The sequence below is a fragment of the Nuphar pumila genome, chromosome 15 (assembly GCF_984573655.1).
Source record: "Nuphar pumila chromosome 15, dmNupPumi1.hap1.1, whole genome shotgun sequence".
Lineage (NCBI taxonomy): Eukaryota > Viridiplantae > Streptophyta > Magnoliopsida > Nymphaeales > Nymphaeaceae > Nuphar > Nuphar pumila.
Window position 1 is genome coordinate 45,146,794 of NC_143263.1, and position 17,335 is coordinate 45,164,128.

The 17,335-nt window shown below is 41.4% G+C and overlaps 1 protein-coding gene across 1 annotated transcript in view; it reads right to left on the bottom strand.

Annotated features, from left to right (window-relative positions):
• Positions 1-9,833: 9,833 nt before the first annotated feature.
• The window catches only part of LOC149815299 (alpha-amylase 3, chloroplastic-like), an 83,343-nt gene continuing 75,841 nt past the window's right edge, over positions 9,834-17,335 (bottom strand). Inside the window, exons 11-13 of the mRNA XM_089989958.1 lie at positions 11,245-11,367; positions 10,455-10,622; positions 9,834-10,124 (exon numbers count right to left, since the gene is read on the bottom strand). Of these exons, the coding sequence (XP_089846084.1) occupies positions 9,966-10,124; positions 10,455-10,622; positions 11,245-11,367 (450 nt within the window). The 3' untranslated portion in view covers positions 9,834-9,965. The remainder of the gene's footprint in view (positions 10,125-10,454; positions 10,623-11,244; positions 11,368-17,335) is intronic.

Consider the following 17,335-nt stretch of genomic DNA (forward strand, 5'->3'; position numbering starts at 1 on the left):
TACTTGATTAGATGATCTTGTGTGTTTTCGGGTGTCGTTCGATGTGAGACCCCATTTCATGTCCAAGCATCTTATGTCGGGCTTAAGATATCGATTGTTGGAACCTAAGCGTTTGTTTGCACTTGTGGACCTAGTGTCCCAAGATGTTTCGAGTAGACTCTTGCGAGAGTTGAAGCTTTTGATTGAGATCTAGGGGACTGTTTGCGTAGTTTGCCCTTTTCGTTCCACATTATGTGGTAGAGACGATTGATTTATCATAGAAATGATTGAGATAGTATCCTAGTCATGATAAGGATAAGATGGCTTGATTTACGCATGCCTCGAGGTCTTACTTCCAGGATGCTATGTTCCTTGTGGCACGGTTAGCTTCTTTATAATATGATTGTCTTTCTATCTGAATAGAATTGTCGAGAGTATGCGGTAGATGTTAGATCCGATGTGTGATTTTGGTTCATGGAACCTTGTTGAAGGAATGTGTGATTCCTTGTTCTGTTGCTGTGTTATGTGCCTAAACCTTTGTTAGTGGCTTCTGACCCTGAGTGCGGTCGATGATTGTGATAAGTCGATTGTATTGATGTATCACCACGTATAGAGTATCTGTGAGGGTCGGTATGACCAAGACCAGATAATCCGACTAGCTTGGTGAATCTCTGTGAGGAAACACTGTCCAAGACCGGGTAGCTGCGGAGACAGTGAACTGTGAGGAAGTGTACTGTCCAAGACCAGGTAAACCATCTAAGGCGATAAATTCGTGTGAGGTTGTACGTTTCCCAGATCAGGCGATCCGATGAGTAACTTGTGTGATTTTGATCTCCTGATGTTGATCGATATAGCTAGTTGTGATCTATAAGTTTGATCTTTCTAGCAATAGCGGCCTGATATGGTGTCGTATGCGTTGTTCGTAGAACATGTTTCTTTGTCATGTTGCTGCACGATTGAGTAACGATGTGACTTTTGTTTGAATTGTGATGAATGTTGCCTGATTTTGTGTGTTGTGTGATTCTGATTTCTGTGTGATTGCCTTGAGTGCCTGCTTTACAGTTATTTCAGCTATTATTATAGTTGCTTACTGCTTAGTACTCATTATCGTTCAGATTGGCTGTTTTAGTTACTTATTGTACGACTGCTCTGGTTGCTTGTTCGTTTCCAGCACTTGTTACGATTACTACAACTTGTTACCTTTCAGTTGACTTGTACTTGTCTCCTTTTTGCACTTACTTGACACCATTCATAGCACATTTGATTATTATGTTCTTTAATGCATACTTTACCAATTGTTATGGATTGTGTAATGAATTGGCGTAGTTATTGCTCTATGAGTAGTTCTGTACTCTTGCTCATGCTATATATTGTCATGAATAGCTCTGCTTCGTCTTCCACACTTTGGTATATTGTGTTTGGTTTGTCTCACCAGCTCGAAAGAGTACTGACCCCGTTTTATGGGGATACAGGTTGCTTAGGCGTGCGATGGAGCTCAATGTGCTGCAGCAGACTCTTGACCCACACTTCTGACACTTGCTGGATCTTGGCAGTTTTGGTTTTTGTATAAGGGAAATGAGATTTGTACACTTTGTAAATGTATTAAATAAAAAGTTGTTTCCTTTTCTGTTGTTCTCTACTGTGACCCACCCAGAGTTTCCACTTGTTCTTCCCTTTCGGTTTTCCGCACTTGTGCTCTCTGGTTTTCAAAAAAAATAAATTCCTAGAAATCCAAAGGATTTTCCAAGTAGGGATTCTAGGGCGCCACACTCCACCCATCTTCTTACATCGCGGACAGGGGCAAAGGGCTAGGTTGTTGCCTGCCAGAAGTCAGAAAACTGCAGAGCTTAGATCCTGCGAATAGTTGGAAGTCATAGGAGGTAGTAAGGGTTCAACCCCTATCGACCCACCGAAAGGACTCAGTCGGCAGGGACTCAGCCCCTGTCGATCTGCCAGAGAGTGAGTGGCAGGGGCAAAGCCCACTGCCGAAAGGGGGTGCATGGCAAAGGTCGAGGCCCCTGCTCGCTAGAAACATCAAACGACAGGGGCCGAGGCCCCTGCCTGCCGAAATAAGATGCACGACATAAGCCGAGGCCCATGCCTGATAAAAAAAAAAACCCAAATGGCAGGGACCGAAGCCCCTGCCTATCAGAATAATCGCACGGCAGAGGCCTTGTCCCCTGCTTGACGAGAGCGACAGATGGCAGTGGGTCGCTGGCAGAAATCACCGTTAGGGCCTGCCAGAAAAACGCTGCGAAGAGGGAAGCAGGTGGGAGTCGAGGCAAAGGCGGCAACAGCAGTGGTCGATCGTGGCGCTGTGGCACCGCAGCTCTGACAATGTTGCGAGGACCGGTTCAAGGGGAGGTTGTCGACACGAGAAGGGAGATGAGTTGTGTGGCGCAGAGGGAAGAAAGGGAAATAGAAGACTTACCTGTGCGAGGAGGTCGGTATCGGCGCCGTCGGTGCCACCGCACGCAGAGAAGGAGGAGAGGTGGAAGAGGAGGAGGGTGCCGCAGGGGTGACTGGCCCCCCTGTCGGCTCTTCGGCAACTTCAAGAGAGAGGGGGAGACGACAGGGCCCCCGTAGGCCACCTGTCGGGCCTCTGATAGATGCAGAGGGAGTGGGAAGAGGATCAGAAGGCGGGGGAGGAGAAGGCCGAGGAGATAGAGGGCGTACCTGGAAGGAGGCGCCGTCATCGCTGTCGGCTCACTTGCGAGGTCGTCGGTGGCGGCGATTGGAGAGAGGCAGTAGCGTCGGGAGGAGAGGAGGAGGAGGAGAAGAGAAGGGAGGTGTGCCTCCCCTCCCCTCCCGGGATGCTCTTAAAGAGCTCGGGGCGATCTTCGGGGAAACCCTAAAAGGGTTTCCCTTATCCTGCTGTCGAGGGGGGGCCTGCGCAGGTGAGCTGCAGCGCACATGGGGGTTTTGTTTTTTAAACAAAACCTCTCCTGCATCGGGTTTTCAAAACCCGAACGAGGGCGGGCCCGGGTCGGGTCCAGACCCAACCTGGCCTGGGTCCGATTTTTTTTTTTTTTTTTTTGAAAATGCAGGTTTTACAAAACCACCCTGGTTGAGGGCCTTATCCAGAATGAAGCCTTTCATTCTAGATAAGTACTATGTGAAACAAGGTAACTTTTATGCTGGGGTAAACGGCTACCCCCACCGAATACACATTGAAGTGAGATAAACTCTCCTTGAAGAAGGCCGTAAACATCAAAACTATCCCGATCTCTTTGTCGACTCCACGATCACAATCCATCACCTAATATGTGGGCCCATTGGTCAGGGCCAAGCTTGAGTCATGGCCCACCTTTGAGGTTCTTCCAACTGCCTGGATCTCAAATGGATCCAGACTCCTACCAGACCAGGATCACCCTTCAACCAAAACTGACTTGATCTAACTGTATATGTGTCCTACGGTTGCAAACAAGATGGATATGGATCTGGTGATGCTTGATTCGACAATGTGACACAATTTTTGTAAGCTGGATCCAGTTACGTTTTGAATCTGAGTTGGCTCTCGTTGTGCAATTCTAGATCTGGGTAGCGTCAGAATAGTTTTAATACCACATGCTTTTAGTTCTTACGAGAAAATGAAAAAAAGGGTTGGGCTAGAGTTAATTGCAGTCCACATCAGACTCTATATGCTTATCTGATTCTGATCCATATCCAACAAGACCCAGCCAAACATAATCTGACACATGCTCAGGTATCTATTGCCTGCATTCGACGATATGGGTCAGAACTCCAATCCATTTGCATCCCTAGTGTGTCTGCCCTCGCCAGACAAGAACGAACCTTGCCTATAAGTGGGACCCATCGGGGTCATCCTTTATACATGTTCTTAACAGCTACCATTAAGAAAAATTAATACTGGGACCCAGGACAAGGGACGATCTCAAGAAAGACCATCTAGAATTCTAAATGCGAAATTAAGGGCTGGGATCAAGTCCAACTTTTAATACCATGGCAGAATTTGGATGACTAAATGGCATCTAGGGTAGACTTGTTTGTAATGGGTCCAACCAACTTGGACATGGTCTGCTCCTACTCATGCCATTTAGGGCTGTCAACGGGTCGAATATGAGGTTGGGTACCCACCTAACCAGGATCCGAAATTTTGGGTTTGAATAACAATTTGTAAACCCGGAAAAAGTCCCCCTGAAGAAGCACAAGGCAATACCAGAACACTATTTACAAAACATTATATACATATGGTCATATTAGGCATTAGGCCCCATTTCTCGTTCTGTCCTATAGATTTTAAGTGTTTTATGATAGATCTGAACCGTTAGATGTGTTTAACATGATCAATTGAGTGAGAATCGACTCTTGGATCATGTTTTTTCGATGAAAAACATGATTTTATGAGCCGGGAAAAACTGATACCTTTATAACCATTGATTGGATCACCAGAAAAACCTGTATACAGGTCAGATTCCGGCGATCCAAAAGCTGGTTCCCACTAAACAAAACCTATAGACCACATCTATAGGTATTAGACGTGAGAAAAAAATACTTAAAACTATGATTTTTGAAAGGGCCTAACGAGACCTAACTAAAAAGAGGGCCTAAGGAACGCAATACTCACATATATATATATATATATAATATGTGTGTGTGTGTGCGCGCGCGCTGTGAAACTATAAATCATATTTTAGAATTAAATATTTAGGGGAAAACATTTGGGTTTAAATTTGAAAATCCGATCATATTGGCTAATGGATGCTGATTAGATTTTCACTAAATGAATATTTATGGAAGGACTTTGATTGGCTGTTAATTGTTGCATGAAGGTGGGAATTGGAACGGTTATCTTTTGTTTTCAGTCACTGGAAAATTGAAACAATTAAATCTTTCATTCTAAAAAACTTTGATTTTCATTAAATAAATATTTATGGAAGGACTTTGATTGGTTGTTACTTGTGGCATGAAAGTGGGAATTGGAACGCTATCTTTTTGAGACATTGGAAAGTGGTATGTCTGACACTATGACCGGAACCCGCTCATTATTTATATGGTCGGGTTAGGGTCGACCCTGACCCGGCCTTCACCCGACCCGTTGAAGCCTGCCATTGATCAACTCGGTTATCTTGTCAGGCATTATTCTTCCTTTCTGTGGTAGGCAAGCTGGTCACTTTGCATGTGTTACAAACTTGGTTAAAAGAAAAAAAAAATTAAGGGTGATGATGGGTTTTATGCTCAAACAAGGCCAGAAATCTGTTGGTCTGGTACAGTTCCAATTCTGACCTTGTCAGTATCGGCCGATACATATAGTATCGGCAGAAAATCAATATGATACTAACCTGAATTGGCTATTTTTTAATAAATATAAAAATACTTACAATTAACTTTTTAATATTGTTTTAATGGTTTTAACATGTGTCAGATTGACATGAAATATTTTTTAATTATTTTTTAGCCGGTTCAGGACAAATCGGTATCAGCCAATTCACCTGAATAGTTGGGCAAATGATTCAGTGCCCATACCGATACTGACAACATTGATTCTGACTTTGGGACCCTTACCAGCTCCTATTGCATGTTTCGTGATCTATGCCACAAAGGGACGTGGGCATGAGGATGTGTGACGCAGGTTCGACTCGGTCGTTCGAAAACTTTTTGGAAAAGAGGAGACGAGGACTAAAAAAAAAAAAATTTAATTTTTTAATCAATAAAAAATTAGTTTTATTTTTTTAATATTATAAATGCATTTTTATTGAAATAATACTTTAAAACATTAAAAATATGAATCCATACATGTTGGTGTCTGTGTCCACGTGTCCCAGCACGTTCGCTTGTGTCACCAGGGACACACCACCAAAATAGCATGTCCTTGTGACATATAGTTCATGATTGAATAAGGGTCCAGATCAGGTCTGACTGGGTATGAACCAAGCCCACATTTCTGGTCTACCTCTGTTACTCTTACGTTTAGACCAAAGCATAATGAAAGTGACCCCCTGGAAGCACCATCTGGTAGATTGAGACATTCATTGGTTGCTGACAAGCATCATAGTTCAGGTGGCCTGAAGGGCAACTGTTTTTTTTTTTTTAAAGGCAAGCCGGAGTTAGGCAGACCCCTACTATACAACTATATCATTGGGTTTTGAACCTGCAACGTCCCAAAACAAGGTGACGCGCACTATCTGCTCCTACCAAACAAGCGGAGCCCCCATCCATAATCAGATTCAAACTTGAGTTATTCAATACCCTGGGATGTGCATCCCTTGCTGCAAGGTTGAAGCCAATGAGAAACTATCCTTGGTGAGTAGGAGGGAGTACTCAGTTTTACACTGCAGACACCGAAATAGGACCATCATCAACGGGACATCCAAACCAAAGCAGTCGTTTCTTCCCTTTATCTATACAAAATTAAGACCCGACTTTGGAGCTCATAAAATACATTAAAAACTCGTCATAGATCAGCTTAAGCAGGACACTATGCACCCAATAATCAAAAATCAAAAGGAGAGCTTGCCGCCCAGGTCAACATCTTCATAACTTGAAGGGAACCATTTCAATAGATTTTGCTTCTGGGTATTGAAGAAGAAAGGAATTTCATGACTTCTCACCTCAATCTCACATGAAAAGATTGGAACAAGAACGTGGTTTTTTATGCAAGAAAAGATAGAGATCTTTTGTTCCTAGAAAAACCCACTCATTATATATTTTCCTCTCCCATCTTCCATTTCACAACACAATCAGAAAGCAACATCTAGAGATTCCAAAACTACAATTTGAATTTGGTGGTCATGGAGAGAGCTGGAGGAAGAAGATACCAACCGTTTCAACGGTTTGCTCCTGCATTTGCCTATGAAGATTTCTACCCAACATACGGTTGGTTTCAAGATAGTAATGGTCACATCCTCCTCATTGAGCTACCCGGTATTATCATTATTAAACTTCCATTCTTTTCACTTTGAGCCTGGTAATATGAGAGAGAGAGAGAGAGAGAGAGAGAGAGAGAGAGAGAGAGAGAGAGAGAGGGCTCAAAACGACCCAGACTCAAACCAGACTGTGCCCGTGGCCTAGTTCTATTTAGCTACCATACGAACATTTTTAATTATTATTATTATTATTTTCAAATAACAAGGAGAAACCACCATTATGATTCGGACGTCCTGTTTCAGGCTGAGAGTTGCCGTATTTACCATGGCTGTGTTTTTTTGTACACTGTATAAAACTCAACAAGTGCTCGAGGGAGAATCAGGTGCAATGTAATGGCACACTCTAGTGTGCTGCTGCACTTGATCACCCACCCTCCATCATTACTTGGGCCTTACAGTTGACAAGCTGTATCTCAAAGATGAAGGGTGATTAGATGCAGCAGCAGCACACTAAAAGTATGCAATCACATTGCACCTGATCTTCCCTTCCTGGTCCAATATAACCCTTTCTGGGATGGGCTCATTGCTAGCCTTAATTGGATTGTTAAACGTTTGGATGCTAGTGACCATAAACCATTATTGATTAGGGTTTAGTCTTAAGATCACATTGGTCCTCATCAAAACCGCTAAAGCTTGACCATAACCCATGGATGGCATAGCTAGCATGGTTGTGCTGATCTCATTTGAGAGGCATGGTCATGGATACTAAATTGTTTTCCCTTTATAGGATCTAAGTGACATAGCCTTAATATCTAGGGTTGTAAACGGTTCGAAATCCGATTAAATCAGATGATGACTAAATGGATTTGGATTTTAAATAGTGAAAAGCTAATATCAAAACTGATTTTTTGCATGTAAACGGATTCAGATATCCATCAAATCTGGATATCCGTAGGACTCAGTAGCAAAAAATCAAAACCATATCTGCATCCAATTATAAGCTGATATAGTTTTGGATTACCAAATCCAACCAAAAAGAGTTCGGATTTGGTTAAATAATGGATAAAATCCGATTCATTGACATCCCTGGACACATCCATCTGTGCATTGGATGGCTACCCACCGTGTATGGCTGAGCTCTTGAATTATGGATTTTTTTTGTCAGGCTTCACCAAGGAAAACGTGAGGGTACAGCTTAACTTGGGGAATGTAACGGTCAGTGGAGAAAGAAGGGTGAGCGAAAGCAAATTCAGCCGCTTCAAGCAGGTTTTCAGCGTGCCAGGAGATGCAAATTTCGAAGACATTTCAGCGAGATTCGACAACGGCCTGCTCTACGTCATCGTGCCAAAGGTTTTACAGTCAATGATGGAAGAACAAAGAGGTGTCGGTGAGGGCAGCTGGAAAGCCCAACAGGAACAGGAACAGAAACAGAAAGGCGTTGGCAAGCGCGCCGAGGAGAAGAATGAAGGGATCAGGGAGAGAGTTGGCGAGCAAGAGAGGGAGAAGGTTGGTGGGGAGGGGAGAAGAGAGGAAGAGAAGAGAGAGGGAGTTGAGGGGGAAGGAGAAATGACAAGGGAAGATAGGAGAGGGAAAGTTAGTGGGGAAGGTAAAAGAGAGGAAGAAAAGAGAGAGAGAGTTGAAGGGAGAGGGGAAATGAAGGAAGAGAGGAGAGGGAAAGTTGGTGGTGCTGAGAGAAGAGAGGAAGAAAAGAGAGAGGGAGTTGAGGGGAGAGGGGAAACGAAGGAAGAGAGGAGAGAGAAAGTTGGTGCAGGGAGAAGAGAGGAAGAAAAGAGAGAGAGGGTTGAGGGGAGAGGGGAAATGAAGGAAGAGAGGAGAGAAAAAATTGGTGGGGAAGGGAGAAGAGAGGAAGAAAAGAGAGGGAGAGCTGAGCGGGAAGGGGAAATGAGGGAAGAGAAGAGAGAGAAGGTTGGTGGGAAAGGGGAAACGAAGGGAGAGAAGAGCCTGAAATTTGGTGGGGAAGGTGTAGTTGGAGAAGAGGGGAGAGAAAAAATTGGAGAGAAGGGAATGGAGCAACAAAGCAGAGAGAAAGTTGGCAGGGAGGAAGCAACGCGGGAAGAGAGGAGAGAGAAAGTGAGTGGGGAAGGAGACAGGAAAGAGAAAGTTGGGGGAGAGGAAGGCGTAAGGGAAGAGAAGAGAGACAAAATTGGTGGGGAGGGAGTAAAAAGAGAGGAAGTTGGCGGAGAGAGAGTGAAGGCAGGGAGGAGAGTTGGGAACGGGGAGATCATGGGTGCGGATAGAGAGATGGTGGGGGGAAAGAGGGTTGAAGGAAGAGGAAAAGGAAGCCCAGAGAGAGAGGGGAAAAGCGAGGTAAGAGGAGGGAGAAAGGGAGAAAATATCAAGGGTTCAACGGAGAAAAAAGAGGGCACAGATGAAGGAATAGCGGTGAGAGGGATGTGGGAAAGAGTAGGTTGGAAGCGTGCACTTGAAAGCGAGATGGTTGGAGATATTCTCACAAATATCAGGAACAACAAGGTGGCGGTTGCATCAGCTTTGGTAGCGTTATCGGTTGGCTTGTACTTATCCTGCAAGATTAAGTCAGCCGGTGATTAATGTAATAATACTTGCAGTACAATCCCTAAAATGCATTACTCAATTAATCTAAGTATGTACTAATAAAAGAACATTGATATATAACTATTGAAGTGTGTGTGTTCACTGTATATTACTCACCAGGTAGTTGGATGTCCACATTCATCTGGGGCTTTAATGAATGCATTCAATTAATGAACATTTAGATCTAGAGAGAGAGAGAGAGAGCTCCAAAAGATCGAGATTTTTTTTAATTTATAACCCAAAGAAATCGCACCCGGCACGAAGACCTGATCGCGCTGGCTCAGCCTGCCATACCCATGTTGTCACGCCGGCAGTGTAAAACTCCGAGGCTAGGGCTGCTGCCCCCAGGGCCTATGCTAGGCGTTGGCTTTCGCAGAGGGGCAACACCCATGAGAATCAAACCTTGACTGCCCGTCTAGCAGCCAAGGCCCCATCCCACTACGCCAACCCCCCTTGGGCCCCAAAAGATCGAGATTAAATTTAAAAAATTAAAAGGAACGTAAGCCTTCATTTACAACAGTCATAACAAAGGATTTAATTCACTAATCATAATGCCTTCATTTATGCATATATATAATTCACTAATCATAATGCCTCCCAAACTTGATAATCCTTCCCTTGAAGACTCGAAACCCAATTCTTCGAACCACTTTGGGGCTCGTGATAACCTGGTCCAATTTTTACCACTACTTTGTCATCAATAGTCGCTGCATACACGTCCCTCTCTGCTCTATTTATTTTAACCTGCAACATGAGATCAAAAAATAAGCAAAATTGCATATAGTTTTTTTTTTTGGAAAATCCAAGGGAAAAAAAACCCATCACTGGCCACACATTGGCTGGCCTCCGGTTGGTAAAACCCTTGAGGTCTCCCCTGCCAACCAGGGAGTACACTCAGCTTCGACATTGCGGAAGGGACACCACCCATGAGTTGAGTTTCGAACTTGTGATGTCTCGCCCATTTAGTGAGATTCACAAGTCGCCCCTACCAGATGAACACAGCCCTTGTGGGCAATGCATATAGTTTGCCATACTGCTAAAATATGTAGTATTAGTGTCAGGAGGTTTACTTACAGTAGTCCGGCAATTGATCTGCGCACGGTTTCGCAATGATATGAGAGCTGCAATTTCTCCTCTCATGTGTGAAAACAAGTGATCATAAAATACTGCTGGTGTACCTGGATGCGTCAAAATGTATGCATATCCTTGCATTTCTTTCCCTGAAGGAAATCTCCAATGCCCCTTCAGAAATAAAAGTTAATATTATAAGTGGATTGCATAACAGTAGACTGAGACATCATATGGAACTCTTCTCAGGACGAGTAAATCAAATTCATGGACAAAAAACAATAAATTGTGTCATTAAAGTTCCCTTTTAGAAACAAATTCCATCATGTAAAATTTGTTAAGAATCCTATAACCACCATTGAACAGGTTTTTATGAAAAAGAAACAAACATTCAAAAAGCAAATAACAAAATTAACAACCTTTTTCTCTCCATTCTCAGTGATTTTAAATGCACTACTGGAGCAAGATGCAAACGATGTTACAGAGCAAAACGAGCACGGTTGCCCTTTTATGACATGATTTTTTAATCAAAAGACAGTTGAACATAGTTGACTGCCTATGGCACATAGGTACGAGTATGGGTATGAGGTACTACATGGAATTTTGAAAAAAGATGGCATGTGAATACTGATAATACACACATATACATGAATACATTTACAAAATGCTCTACATATGAAGTTATAGACTGTCATATGGAAGCCTGGTAAAAGTACCCATATTACATAGTTGACCGCACAATCATTTAGTAACCAGCAACAAGAAAGGATAAAAAGTTGAGAGTTAATCTCAAAACCTGTGTAGAACCAGTATCGTGATTCTCAATAAATGTAACAGCGCGTGAAGGCCACCAACCAACAACTCCTGGAGGCTTCCCCTTCTGATCGCATAACCGCCAATATTCACATTTTTCCAGAACCTAGGGAGAAGAGAAAGAAAGCACTTATCAATTCACAATATAAAAACCATGAACAACCTGAATTTCCAAGTTGAGATGCATTAAGAAGTGACAAAAAATTCAACTGAAAATATGTCAGAGAGCCCCAGCTTCATACAATGCAATCATATGCAGGAAACAAAGAGTTCGGATCACAACTACAATGCATCTTATTTACAATCATCTATAACACACACACACACACACACACACACACACATATATATATATATATATATATATATATATATATATATATATATATATATATATATAGAGAGAGAGAGAGAGAGAGAGAGAGCTCATCTTTGGTTCCTTCTAAAATACTGTATTCTAGTAAAAATCATAGCTGCAAGCATTATTTCGTCAATCAGACATCATGCTTTGTTTAGTACAAAACATGCTGTAGATATAAATTGTTTTTACATCAAAACCAGTTTTCATTTTGAAGCTTTGTTTTGTTGCGGGCTATTGATTTTTACATAAAAAATCTGACTACATATAAAAAAAAATAATTTATTGCATGTCCTCCACTAAGAAAATTACGAATAACACATCTATATGGTTAGATCCATAAAACAGTCAATAGAAACATTAGAAAAACAATGGGGCTAATAGAAACGTTAGAAAATTAATGGGGCCATTAGAGAGTATGAAACGGTTACCATAAGCTTGTACCTATCTTGAGAAGCATGCTTCTTAGGCAGATGCTTTGGAAGATGGAAGTTAGGCACTTCCAAAACTCAGTTCAATTCTCATAGAAAGAGTACTTTCTAACAAATAAAGAATGTCACGTTACGAAAAATACTTACAGAATTATAACAAATAATTATCGGGATAAAAAGAATAGCTATGGTTTATTCAGTGGCACTTAATGACTCAGATGAAATATGACAGACAACTCGTCTCTTTCTTTTTCTTGGTGGACTGTCTATCCTCGGTGGCCTCTTGGTTCCCTCGATCTTATTATAAACATTGGTCATCATCTCTACCAGTGAGTGCAATTGTCTCCCCATATTGCTTACCTCCTTCCGTAAGTCCTTATTCTCCCCCTCCAACAGCTCGAACCTTGCGTCGGAGACAACATTCTCTTTTGTGAGCTGTGTTCGCTCTTCATCGTGTACTGTTACTGAGGGAATCGTTGTTGTTGTAACGCCCCGAAATCTTAACCCAAATTTTGAGAATTTTTTTTTTTTCAATACAGCGGAAACAAGTCATACCGTAGGGCTAAGCATTCCAGAACATTACAGATGAAGCAAGACCAAAACATTCTTTTCATTCCAATATCAATGAAAATTAATATCAGAGTTCTCACACTATCCTTGGAACAGTAAATCCAAAAATCCCGATCGAAGCCTCATCCCGCAGTCGTTCCTAAATCCAACTCTTCACCTGTAAATTTATAGGAATTAGACTACAACTGTCTAAGTAGGAATTACTGTAATTTTTCTTGTAGATATGTCATGTGTCAAGTATATGGTGTGGGTGCCAAATGTGATTTTCAACCCATACAAAAGTAAGTAAAGAACTACGCTACAACAGTCAACAATTTATTAGAAGCAATCTGACAAGTATCACCAAAAGCAATCATTTAAATATCCCATAACCACATATACGAATTCATACAATGATTCCAAGAAATGCAATTATGACAGTTCATAATTCAGGAACGCATTCATACCACAAGGTACATCCATTATGCATAAAGAAACATTAAATCATCCCATTATGCATCATTTTAGTACAACAAGACCTTAAACATACATTGACAGTTAAACATCATGCATCCACCAAACATATAACAATTAAGGAAACAAATAACATATGCACGTTCTAATGTATAATAGGAAAATGCATGATTATGTGAAATGCATGATTTCTTTTGTTATCTTTCATTTAAGTTCCATCTTTCCATATACATGCCCTATTAAATGCATACAATTTAAGTTCCTCTTTTTCATTATCGTTGCCCGCGGATACACCAAACGGGTACAATTCCCGAGGTCAAGTAGGGTTCCCGGGGTAGCTTAACACACAATTTGTATTTTATTACCGGGTTCCAAACTTAGCCCTCGACCGATATCAGGAAACAACACCATCTATCGGAACATTAGACCTCCACATCTAATGTCGGGGACACCAGGGACACCCCACGCCCACAAGTGCCACTTCCTTGGTACCATAAAATCACAACTGTGACTAACACACCACTCCCGGGTAAAGTGGCGGGCTCTCCCTAAAACCATGGCCAGGAGAAGAACCTCAATATCGGGTTCAGGGGCAACAACGCACACGGAGTTTTTGTATCTTCACAGTCTCCCCAAGACCGGATAACTAAGATTCTCATACTCCAGATGAGATATCCCAGAAGGTATATTACACTGTTCTTATTCATTATATTTTTATTTAATTTCATTCTTTTAGTTTGCAACACAATATGCAAAAGTAAAGTGAAAACCCCGCATCCTCCCTTGCAGGGACCCATTCGGGACTCCAGCCTGTATAAACCATTAGAACAGTGTATTAATGTGCCAAACCATCTTATGTGGTTTAAGTGATGCAGTTAAAACATATGTGAAAGAAAACCAAACCCACGACTCTCCAGGCCGATGATGGTCCATCTAGGCCATCGATGCATCGTATGCAAAAATCATAACAACTTGCAATGTATGCAATAATACCAACATAATTCCAAATGCACATTCATTCATACCATTTTAACAATATGCATGAGCTTCCACAGACCTATGCATGTGTGACCATTCACGTGTAAGTGCTTTTATGTAATCACTTAACACACATGCATTCATTCATAGTTTCATAAGTATGTGAGAATATTTATGCATGATAATTAAACATGCCCCATCATGTAAATACATGAAACCTTTCATTCATAGCATGAGTTATCATCCCCAGACAAGCACATGAACCGGATCTAGGAATTTATATGTCAGGGTTGCACGCATTCACATCATGCATGCACCTACACCATCAAACTTTGTAATCATATTAATAGTACAAGACAGTCAAGAGAAGCTATATCAATCATTCATAAGTAAGGAAAAGTAAACGATCTGGTGTAACCTAATACAAAATCCAATAGTCAATGTTATTTAAGTCAAGTGAAGTCAATTCCTACTGTTTCAAGAAAATCAAAGTTGTGAAAGAAATTCATAATGGTGCAATAAAAATCAGTATGGCGAAAGCAGGTCATACTATTGCAATATTGTTCCACTGCAAAGGATAACAGGGTATGCTAGAAAATGGGGTATGATAATCAGAATGTCACAGGGTATACAATTCTATTAACTGGTCAGCATACACCAAGGTATTCAATTGACACAAACTGTATAGAGGCATGCTGTTAACATTAAAAGACTGTTCAATTAACACAAATTGTTCATAACATAATAGTGTAGTCAATTAACACTAACCGATATTTATCTTAGCAAATATACTTCTAATGATTACTCAATTTTTTTGAACCTAACACTATACATGATTAGGTCCCAGATGGTCATACCTTTGCATTAAGAGTTTACAACCCATTGAGTAATTGTATAAACAGTTAGAACAAAGTTCAAATGTGCAGATTCAATGTTTTTCATATTAAACCTATATTCGGTGTATACATATTAAAGCTCTTTGTGCTATGAAATGAAAACAAAAAGTGAGCCCTACACCAAGCAACAAGGAACTTGTCATTCATACTGTCTTGCACAAGGACAATCACATATACATGTCACTGGGCAGAACTTATGAGCACATATATTAACCTATCATGGAATGAACCGTATTATGAGCAGCATTAGCCATGACGAACATAGGTATGCTATTGAGCGTGTTCCAACACGCATCGGACTGCTGTTATGCCTGTTACAGCATCGATCCAACCAACACACCCCCATAGTTTCATAGCAGGAAGTTTATTTTCTGTTTGGCACCAAAAACAACCCACACATATGCAGTTTTATGACGGGAATGTCATTTTCAGTTTAACACTGAAACAACCCCCACATATGCAGTTTTATAACAGGAATATCATTTTCTGTCCCACACTGGAATAGCCCACAGAAGGTGGGTACTTAACAAGTATTTTTCCAGTCAGCATTTAGGTTAATCACTATACAGATTCCCCAAAATCAAATGGTTCAAGGAAAACCCAAATCAAGCATCTACCGAACACCCTAAGGTTTCAGACCTGGACTATTTATATGTTTACAGGAATTTCTTAAAATATACATGCTTTAATGATATAAAACTGTGTAAGACCATACATGATCGCATGAAATCGGATGAACTAAATTCTGATAATTAAGAAAATGAATAGAAATCAAGTCTAATAGCAGGCAACTAAGACATATGTATTCAGATTAAATATCCATTAATAATCACACAAGAATAGATTTGATATAACCAGCACCTTAATGTAATCTTTTATTATAGCATAAATTTTGGTTAAATGACAGAACACAGAGTTTCATTGAACATGCAAATTCTGAATTTAAAACAGAATGGAACCTAAGATGCATCTAACTCAACATCGGTTTAACATACTTTATTTTTTTTTTTCGATTGAAACTGATGTACACAGAAACTAATATAAATTTTTGTTTTTCATTGGACGTATTATATAAACAGTCTATTGAAAATCCTGTAGACATTTTTTTTTTCTTTATTTGGGTTCATAGCAGCCGATACCCCTAAATTTTGGTTTGGGGATTCACGGCAACACAAACCCCCAATGTGGTTTGTTCCTAACACCACTGTCCGAAAATCAGAAACCCCCAACTCGGGTATTTGGGGTTAAGAGGAGTACAACCCTATTAGCATAAATCTGAAAACTCATGAATCGGAACCCCTCGTCGTTATTCAAAAACCCCAATATCATTTGGCTTTTCATAGTAGCCGAAATCCCCATTCTGCCAATTTGGGGTTCCCGATAGCCATTAAACTCCACCCCGTAGCATGAATCTGAAAACCCCGAACCCATATAGATTTAATAAACCCCAAATCCCCCTTTCATTATTCGAAAACCCCCCTTTTCTTTCAATCGATTTAGAGCCTCACCGTAACCCCATCAATGCTTGGACACCGGACACACCAAAACAAGAAAAGAAACAGTAACCCCTACCTTTTTCCGGCGAGGTGTTTGCTGCTACAACGAGAGGAGGTGAAGGGCTCGGCAGGGCCGGCGGCGTCGATCCAGTCACACGTAGCAATGGTGCCGACGAGAGAGGCTCCAGCGAACTCCAGGGCAGCGTCGATGGCTTGCGCAGAGGGAGACGAGAGAGAGAGAGAGGAAGAAAGAAGAGAGCAGAGGTGGGGAGGAAGAGGGGCGAGACCCCCATTTGAAGAGGTAGGAGCACACTGCCCTCCCAGCGGCGCGCTCCAGCCCTCTTCCCCCTTTGCGATATCCCTTTGCAGGGGTTAGGGTTCACCCTAACCCCTTCATTTTATTGAGCCTTCATATGCCCCCTTAACAGAAAATCCCTCTTTTAAAACAACTGCAGCCCGATATAGGGTTTTAAAAACCCTATCGGGTTACGGATCCGGGTCGGGTCTGACCCGGGTCCAAGAGCTTCTTGTTTTTAAATTAAATTTTATATATATATATTTTTTTCTTTTAACGAGAGGGCCGGGTCCGGGTCTGCGACCTGCGGCTCAGGATCCAAACCCGACCGGACCCTTGCCTCCCACTAGGTATGGATCCACGGATTGGATCCAAATGGATCCAATCATGGATCCCATAAAAATACTCATGTAATATATATTTTTATATATATTTAATCATGTATACGAATATATAGGGTATTTTAACTATATCCATATGGATCCTATCTGGGTATTGGATCCGAAATGTGGATCCCGAGCCCATATATACATTATATACGTAGTTATCTCTTGAATAAATTGCCTAATTAAAAATTTTTGCACTTATGTAAGTACA